This window comes from Priapulus caudatus, unplaced genomic scaffold, assembly GCF_000485595.1.
Source record: "Priapulus caudatus unplaced genomic scaffold, Priapulus_caudatus-5.0.1 Scaffold725, whole genome shotgun sequence".
Classification (NCBI taxonomy): Eukaryota; Metazoa; Priapulida; class Priapulimorpha; order Priapulimorphida; family Priapulidae; genus Priapulus; species Priapulus caudatus.
Genome location: NW_014577786.1, coordinates 219,900 through 230,145, shown reverse-complemented (window position 1 = coordinate 230,145; position 10,246 = coordinate 219,900). Strand labels below are relative to the sequence as shown.

The following is a 10,246-nucleotide window of genomic DNA, read 5'->3' as shown; positions in this document are numbered from 1 at the left end:
TCTATCGGCAGAGCGCCGCTGTCCTGTCGGGAATAATCTTCGGGAGACTCGCAGTAACAACACCTATATAATAATATATTTATACTAAGGGTTTGCAGAACTTGGTCACGATGGTGCAGTTTGTTGGAGAAGTCATCGCGCTCGCTCTCTTCGCGACAGCAGGTTGGTAGTTTTATGTAATCCTGGCGTAGCAAGATATGTCTCGCTTTTTTGCTACATGCAAGGTTGCGTGCGACTGTGTACGTGTGTGTGTAAGCCCTATGTGTGTGTGTGTGTGTGTGTGTGTGTGTGTGTGTGTGTGTGTGTGTGTGTGTGTGTGTGTGTGTGTGTGTGTGTGTAAGCACTAAGTACAGGAATCTCTTATATAAGATGCTGCTAGACAGACGTATATGCTTCTAACCCGGCCGACACTCGACACGGTCACGTGACGAGCTCAGAACGGCGCGGCGTCGCTGTTCACGTGACGGAATGCGACGATGGAATCCACGATAGATGTTCGGTCGGCGTCGCGAGCTGGAGAGCGCTGATGCCGACTGTCACGTCACGTGACTATATGTGTCGTCGGCAGCTTTGGGGTTGAATGTTACGTCAGCTCTCGCTCTCTCTCGCGCGCGCGTGTATTTGACGTGTTATTCGTGTAAATAATGTCGTCTGTCGATGTGATGAATCGACGCAGACAAGATGTTTTGACGCAAACGAAACTGTTGTTGCTGCTGCTGCTGGCTGCGTGAAAAAAGCTATTTGCTCGGATAGATTGTGTTATGCAAACAGACGAAACTCTTCTTTTCAACGACGAGAATTCTTCTCTTTTTTCTTCGACGTTCTTTTCAAATGTCTAGTCGCCGTGTGTTCGCGCTTAAACACTAGATCAAACGAACTAAATTAAATAGACTACAAGAACGCGTTTTTTTCTCTCTGTTCGTTTAAACGGCAGATGTAAAGAATCTATAGAATTCTAAATTCTAGTCTATCTAGTGTATGTGGCAAAAACACAGGCTAGCAAGAACGCGTTTACTCTGTTCATATACACGGCAGATCTAAAGAATCTATAGTATAATACGTATAAAATTCTAGTTTATCTAATGTATATAACAAAAAACAGGTAGCAAACACGCGTTTACTCTGTTTATATACACGAAAGATCTAAAGAATCTATAGAATATCTAGAGAATTCTAGTTTATCTAATGTATGTAGCAAAAAACAGGCTAGCAAGCGTCCGTTTTCTCTGTGTTCATTTAGACGACATATCTAGAGATTTCAAAATTCTAATTTATCTAATGCATCAGCGTAACCAACGTATAACCAGTTTCATTACATTATAAATGAGTGTATCGATAAATCCGTCTCGAAGAAATATATGCATGTGACGAAGGGCGCTATTTAGCAGGGCATTATTGTAATTGGATGCACCTAAAAGTATCTAAAGTAACGAGTAACGATTTAATATTTATACAATATATACATACAGAGTTTCTACCGCTGCTACAAATATTTATCGCGGCAATATTAACAATAGTCTACGCATGCGCACACGACTACAATTCACTTAGATATAATTAATATTTAATGTAATACTTATATTTAAAAACTTAAACTGAATACTTCAAGTTTATATAAAATTATATATTTAATATACATGCGATAGCTTTGTCGTTCACCCTTGTGATTACTAAGACCCAGTTTCGTCTGCATGCGCGTTGTCTGTCGTCATTGGTGACGTAAACGAATCCGGACTACATCGGATCCCCTCTTCGTAGTTCGCCGCGTCGGCATACATCGAGTTTGGCGTCTGCGTCCGCTGCTGCCGAGGAGAGCCGAAGATGAACGAACCGCAATCGTCATCATCTCGATAGCCGCCATCTTTATCCGGATCCGGAAATCCGATCGCAGCGGCAGACGACTCGAACTGCTCCTCTGACGTCACATCGGCTACACGCTTCGGGATTGGTCGAGCGCAGGCCTGCGCGCGCAGCTCCCGTTGCTCGGGCGTCGGGGACACGATCTGCGGAGGCGACTGGAGGAAGTGGACACTGGACGGACTACGGACGGTGAGGACGATGTCAGACGATCGCCTGGGACGCGGCAGCAGCATCGGGTTCGTCTCGCTCTCCTCCTGGATCGTCTCCAGCGGTGACGTTATCGACACGTTACTGAACGTCGGCGACAAGGACAAGGACGTTGGCTGGCCGACAGGAACGCGCGGCGTGCCGTCGTCGGTCGTCGTCTCGCACGCCAGCGACGGACTTCTCCCCGTCCCGGCGAAACTCACGACCTTCGATCCGCCATCTTGCTGTTCGTCGACGTCGCACGGCGTTCGCGACCGCCTCTGAGCCGACTGCGCCCCCTGGTGGTGCGTCGGCTGCGGGGTGACCACCCTGAGTATGTCGCCGTCGTTCGTTCGCTCGCTGTAGGATGAGCAGAGAGAGCGCGACGCGTGCGTCCTTGAGTTGACCCTGTGTCGGACAGCTTCCTCTGGGTGTAGCATGAGGTCTATCATGAGAGAGCTGCTGTGGATGGCTCGGGAACGCTCGTAAGCTGCTAGCTCCAGCATCGTCTGCTGACTGCCGCTGACGGATGGCTCGTTGTCGCTACCCGGTCCGTCGATGAAGCTAGAATGTATGAAGGCGCGAATCAGTTTCTCGCGAAGACGAAGTATTACTGGTGCGTTTAATTAAAAGGGATATAACAGAAAGGACGAGTGGGTGGTTTCGTGATGGAAAGTGTGAGGTTTAAATGTAAGCAAAGAATGTAGGTGGGTTTGATGTAGAATTTATTTAAATGGAAACGTTTAACATTTTGGCCGATTTTAAATGATTTGTGAGTTAAAAGCGCTTGTTGTCCTTACTATTTTTGAGGGTTACTCCATGCGCATATAAGTCTAAGCGATTTACTGGCTACTCTTATTTGACAATATTATTATTATTATTATTATTATTATTATTATTATTATATCGAATCAGAACAACGGAAGTAAAGGAAGAAGAAGCAGGAACACCATCGTAGAACAATCATCAATCAAGCATCATGCATCTCTTACATGTCGACAGATTCAAACTGTTTGTAACTGGAGCCTCGATGCTGCGTCGCCGACAACGACAGTGACTCATCAAACCCGGGGACGTCGGCCGCTAGCGTTCGCAGCTCCCTCTTGCGTTGCCACTCGATGACAGTGAGGAGAGCTGCACAGGCGAGCACAGTGGATCCGGCCAAGTAGAAGGCGATGTCGTATTCCCCGCACGCGTCTCGGATCATGTATATAGAAAGGGGTAGATATCATCGGCGGATGAACACAGAGGCATACATATGACGTTCTCGATCTGGCTCAATTCACTGTATCCTGAGTTGTACGAAGGGGGCGCTGCATGCAGTTTGCCGTCTTCACCGTCACTCCGTAGGCGGCGTGACGTCGGCGCTGCGCATGCGTAGTAGCTTCTGCTGCCGCCGCCATTCGTCTGTTGTGTCGTGTGGTGATTGTTGCTATGACGACGCACGAGTAGATGAAGAAGGCGTACGTGGCGACGTAGAGGCCGATGCAGACGTAGACGAAGTAGGACGACGCGAGTCTGCGCGAACGCAGCGCCACCTACCGCGAAAGTTATCAACCAACAGGCGACGACGAAGACGGCGGCGCGCGATGACGTCATCAGCTGGGAGTAGCGCAGCGGTCGCACGATGGCGACGTATCTGTCGGCGACGACGAGCGACAGCGCCATCTGTGAGCAGACGAGGATCGCGAATGCCATGGCGACGGTGACGGCGCATGCCGACCTCGTGACGCGGTTGACACGGGACGCGCGTTGACAAGAATTCCAACGAGCATGTCGCACACGGCCAGGTTCGCGACGATGTAGTTAGAAGGCGTTCGCAGACGCCGGAATCTGGCGACGACGACGATGACGTTGGCGTATAAAACGACGGCGACGACCGACGCCGACAACACGGCGATCAGGTACGCCACCCTGCCGACGTCCGTGACGCGGGCCGCCTGAAATACGTCATCGTTCACGTGACCCTCACCCGCGGAGTCTTTGGCGTGGATGAATTTGAGATTTGACATCATGGCAGACACCGTCTCTTGTGTGTGTGTGTGTGTGTGTGTGTGTGTGTGTGTGTGTGTGTGTGTGCGCGCGAGTGTGCGTGTGCGTTTAAATTTTGCTAACATAAAGATGTTGTTTTCCTAAAAATATGTAAGGATAGAATGAATAACTAGATAATCTTATACCACAGCGCTGAGACCTAAAATAATAAAAGCTGTCAGTTGGAAATTGTTACAGAGAGCCTATATTTGTAGCCAGCACACATTTGTGTTTATGTACTTTTTTTATGTACGGCCGAAAATATACGGTGTTGGTGGAGGACTTGCGGGGAAAGGGTTGATTATAGTATACGAAGAAAGGAAATGAGCAATGAGTATAAATGGAAGAAAACGCGTGAAGTGGTTGCGAGTGAGCGAGTAACAGGGCGGAGACTGCGATAGTAGAAATCGGAAGTAGATGATGGATGTAGATTAAATATCAACACAAAAGTTTAAACAGGATGTCGGATGCGTGACTCGGTGTGTTATCCCAAGTAATTGAATTTGATTGTCAGTCCACGCAGTCTCTATGTATTTAATCTGAACAATTCCTCCATACACCAGAGCGTGAGGTAAATAGCAATTACAGATCATTTACAATCTATAACTCACAAAACACGGCGATTGGTGATCTCTTTACGTACATAAACCATGTTCATATAATTTTATTATAAGATTTATTAAACGAAAAGTCCGTGTCTAGTTGTTATTTTTTGTTTCTATTATTATTTTATATTTTAGCTTATTAAGTGATATTATAAAAAAAAGTATGCGTTCGGCTATACGTTTTACAAGGTGCCCGCGTTTACTGAGCTTATCTTCCTTCTATGCGTTTGTGAATGAATCATATCAGACGGGCAGCAGAAGAATTCTGAATTGTCTCAAGAGCTAATACATACATGATGTATTATTAATTAGCTCTTGATTTGATCTAAAACACGCTGCAATTTATTGTCTCATTTCTCGATAAGCACGGGTCTGCGCGAGAGCTGGCCTGCCTGCCAAACGCCTTCATCAAGCATTGATAAGTCAATAACATACGCATCCTAACACTAATTTTTCTGCTTTCTAGTATGCGGGCTGGACTTTGGGGGCTGTGGTAAAACAAAGGGCTGTTTTAGGTAAGCATTTTTTTCTACTAGAGAATTGATTTAGTCGGTCTAGGAATGTTACAGACATTACGAGTGGACCAGAGCATGCAGAAAATTCCGAACATATTACGTGTTAGGTAGATTACTAGATGATTACGGTAATGTATAACGGGTAAGCATCACTGATTCACACACGTAAGCCATGCGCCACTCTGTAGATATTCAAGGTATTGATGAACCAATGATTCGATTGTCTGTCGCTCATGATACTATAGTCTCAGTATTACAGCGATCGTGTTAGCGGTTGCTAGGTTATACCGTGTTAGCGGTTGCTAGGTTATACCGTGTTTGTCCTGGATTTGCTTTGCGCATTACAATATCTTGCGCTAGCGCCTCTCGTGCACGAAAGAAATCAATAAATAACCTGAAATAATTTGAATATAAATAAGAATTGAAGCAATTAAAAAATGCCTTTGGGTACGCAGGTATGGGGGAAATGGGTGTACGCCGAGTACGTGTGATTATGCTGCCACCTGGGTGGTCGACGCGACCGAAAACACCGTCGAGGTGGATATGACAGCGGCTCTCACGGCAGACAATGGTTACGTGGCGTTCGGCTTCAGTGTCGACGGCCTAATGGTAAACATAATGGCCTAATATAAATACTAAGAAATCATTGAACACACACATATTCCGACACTCGGATTTTATTTACGAAAGTCGCGATCTGTCATTTATTGATCGCAGCACGACCCGAAGAATGTGATTTACACTATACCATGTTTAAAATATGTCTTTCCTATACAAGAAAACAGAATTCCGAATACGATGATCAGATGGGGTTCGATGTTACGGGTGCTGCTGGGGGCTCAACGGAAGAAGGGAGGACGGACCGATCTGCTGAAACTATAAACTCTTGTCTTTTTAATATAATAATGTAGGCCTATAATATAATAATGTAGGCCTATAATATAATAATGTAGGCCTATAATATAATAATGTAGGCCTACTAGTATACATTTTTTAATGTTGTAATTTTAACGGGTGGATTTATTGCGTTTTAAAAAATTTCATTATATTTGTTGCCATTTCGACGCCATTTTGGTTTAGCCGAGCGCCGACGTGTACGCTGCCACGAACTATCAGAATAACGTCGAGTTAAAGCACTACTCCAACCCAGCCGCCACGGCAAACAGCAACCATCCTGCTTCCGTGCTAGTCTCCACGACGCCGACTTCAGTCACGAGTGAGTTATAACGCTATATATACCTGTACCTTTACGCACTCAGTCAGGGAGATCGAGGCCGAGGCAAATGCGGTTTTATGTCTACATATTGCACGGCTGCATTTTATATGTGTACACGAACCTACCTTAATTTACACACCAATTGCGTGCTTGCGCGCACACACACACGCCCACGTATACGGGCGCTCACGATAACATATACCTAAAAACGCATGCACGCATACATATGCACACCTGCACGCACACAAATGCGCACGCATACATTCTCGCGCGCACACACGCACGCACGCACATAAATACGCACGAAAAAACACATGTACCCACATAATTTATGCAAGAACATGCAAGAATCGTGCAAACAACTACGCACGCACGCACCTGCGCGCACGCACGCATGAGCCGCCCATCTTGGCAGTGCGCCAATATTAGTGATACCTGATACCATGCATGTGTTCCGTTACATATACGTTATTGATGTCGTCACTGTGGTAACACGTGTTGTCATGTACGGAACCTAAATATTTCATAAGCGAGTGAGCGACTATATATAAACTACGACAGCGTGCGATTGATCTAAAGCTTTGTGTACGTTATTTTCATCAGGCAAATCCTACAGCGATGGAAGAATCAGTTGTCGTTTCACGAGACCGCTGAATGGAGCCGGTGTCGTTAACGGAAACACCTATGACTTAACTGAGAGCTGGTACTTCCTCTACGCGTACGGACCTCTCAGTGGAGGTAAGGATAACATATCACGGAGGAATGATGGCGTGTTGCCTACACGAGCACGGGTAGATTGTGGGAATGATGGCGTGTTGCCTACACGAGCACGGGTAGATTGTGGGAATGATGGCTTATTACCTGTAATGTATTACCTGTAATGTATTACCTGTAATGTATTACCTGTAATGTAGTACCTGTAATGTATTACCTGTCGGTATCCGGCTGTACCTAGATGCACGGGTTATGCTCGCGGTCACAACGCTATAGCCTCAGCCGCGCACAGCTTACCTCCATCTATCGAAAAACGAATGTCTTACCCGGTGGCAACATCAACTTGCTTAAAAATGTAAACTCTGGCTTTCATTCGTCGATCTTATTTTAGCGTGTGGTTGAGGATAGCCAGTAGTCGATGGATTTTAATTTGGAAAGAAGTAGTTTTACTGTGATGCTGTATGGTGCGCTTGCCATGATTACTGCCTATCATCGCTCTCAAAACGTTTGATGGTGTTTGTGATAGTCTTAGTGCGTGTACTTGCTGTTCTCGATAGATGTTTATTATTAGTAAACGATTGAATGGAACTCGTCTTCGTAGCGGGTGCGCGTGTTTAACTAATCTGGCGAACTATTTTCATCGCCCAGTGATCCTTACATACTACCAGGGGTTAATTCATTAGTGTAATAATGTCATTATTAACCCCTGTAACTACCACTCATCTTTATATGTAATGACATGATACGCACAGCATAACACGCGGTATAGATAGTGACGTAAGAAGTAATTAACGTAACGATTACGTGATAGGCTGCGGGAGTAATAGGTAACCACATGACACGCACAGGACCAATCATATGATCAGGACGTGAGTCACCGACCTCCATATCACTGTATAGTGTATACTAGGGTCCCTATATACAGAGTAAACAAGGACCCTACTATACTCTGTATACAGGGACCCTAGTGTATACTGTATGCATTATGTGCTATGTGGCATGTACTATGTTCGATGCATTAAGTACTTGGTACTATGTATGTACCGTGTACGATAGACTATGTACTATGCACTGTGCATGTAATAGAATGTGTGCGGGGAAGTGACCTAGCTTGTGTGGTGTGTATATATATAAGCATATAATATGTATGTATGCGTGAGGGCGTGATGTTGAACATTCCTATATTACGTCTGCTTGTTTACAACATTAGATCGCCTTCATGTTCGGTCTAGTTCGAAGTATATGTGACAGTGTTGAGTATCCTTCCAAGAATTCCACGGCGAAATACCCACTATCACGCATGGCTGGGGAAATCTGCCCACGATTGCTAGACGTATCCATCGTAGCCCACCGCAGACAATCGCCACAGACACCTATACTAATGGCCTTGCATCTCAACAACCGTTTACTGACATATAATATGCTCGCCTGTGACGAACCGTGTAGCGCTTGGAAATAGTGAAAATGCGAAATGTTTGTATGATTTTAGTATGATTCACGAACCTTTAAAGATCATTGAATACCGACACTATGCGCAGTTAGCATTACAGCGTATGCGTAGTTTTCATATGTCGTGATTGATCGCCATTTTTGCCGTGTATACCAGACGGTAATTGTTTAATGACAAATTAAATAAATGTCTTGACGTACGTTCTTACGTAAATTTACTTGCGTTTTCTACTTTGTTTTTTTTTCTCCTGAAAACAAGTGTAAGGACAATTGCAGTGAAACACTTGCGTTAGAGAAACGCAATGAAAAACAAAAAACAACCATTAATAATCTGCAGAAAGTAAAGTTTGTTCGAATTAAACTTTTATTGCTTGCTCCTTGAGCAAACAAGCCAATGCGGAAATTGCCGGAAAAGTGTGTATTCACAGTGAACAGGAAAGGGGCGTTGCCAAAGTAACTTTTAGTGTTGTTGACTTATATACCGTCCGCCATGTACCTCCTGAAAATTAACTTAGAAAATTTCTGTAGAAAAAACACGTTACTTTTGCGCTCGTTGATGAATTATTTCTTTTCATAATATCACAAATAACGGAATGCGTTCAGTAGAATAATGACCCCAAGTTCCCAACGTTATATATAAATGATCTCCTCTCTTTCACTATATAAATATATATATATATATATATATATATATATATATATATACATATATATACATATACACATATTTTGGGGTGTACTAGATTATTATTGGGCAAAAAGTCGAATTTCCCGCCTCGTTTTAATAAAATTGGACTGCACGCTCGCCCTCCATTTCCAATAGAGAATTAAGCGCGCCTAGTTTGGTTTACTTCGCTCTCGCTGTAGGCCAATTAAGTGCAAATCGATTCGGAACTGCAGATATCAAATCACGCGAGACTCTCCATGCAGTTCACAGATTAGTTCTCAATCGCACGCCCTCCTGGATTTATAGCCGATCGATTGATAATCACCACCAATTATCGTTTTCTCTCGCATTACAGACGGCAATCTGGCCAAACACTACATCGATCACACGCCGACGTCCGGCAAGAAACAACGGCTGATCGAGTACGACGACCAGCTTCTGTACAGCACGGCCCACCACACCAGCGCCACGGTAACATCCATCGCCGGGCTGGTGGTGTTCGCGCGCCTGCTCAACTGAGCGCATGCGCAGCGTGTTCGATCGTTGTGCGCGTGTATGGTTCGGCATCGTACTTAGAAATAAGAATTTGTAGAGCGGTAGAAATAATTTAACCGCGATTAAAGTATGTGTAACAATGCTCAAACAATTTGTGAGGGTGAGGCACGCTCGCAAACACGGGCACAGTGACTGACAGAAATACACACCTCCGTCGATTGGCTCTGCCGCTTATATAGGGTGCAGCATCGCGGATTAGAACAGCAGCGACTGTTCTATTCATATTATTTTTTCTTTTGCTTCGATTCAGATCCTTAATTAACTATCATTCTTACCGTTAGCGCTGTTGTCCCTGACGGCTGTTTGATTTTGACCCCAAGGCGCGGTTACGTTCAATGACTAGATGCAGGAAATGTCGGGTATAGTATAGGCGACGCTAAGCAAATGAGAGAGAGAGAGAGAACAAGAATGAGGGGAAGAAATAGACAGAGAGAGAGAGAGAACAAGA

General features: G+C 44.8%; 1 protein-coding gene across 1 annotated transcript; it reads left to right on the top strand.

Annotated features, from left to right (window-relative positions):
• LOC106813102 (DOMON domain-containing protein FRRS1L-like) lies at nt 1-10,246 on the top strand. The gene is made up of 6 exons (XM_014817157.1): nt 1-162; nt 5,149-5,197; nt 5,653-5,806; nt 6,278-6,413; nt 7,017-7,151; nt 9,599-10,246. The coding sequence occupies exons 1-6, from the start codon at nt 111-113 to the stop codon at nt 9,760-9,762; spliced, it is 690 nt and encodes a 229-aa protein (XP_014672643.1). The 5' UTR covers nt 1-110; the 3' UTR covers nt 9,763-10,246.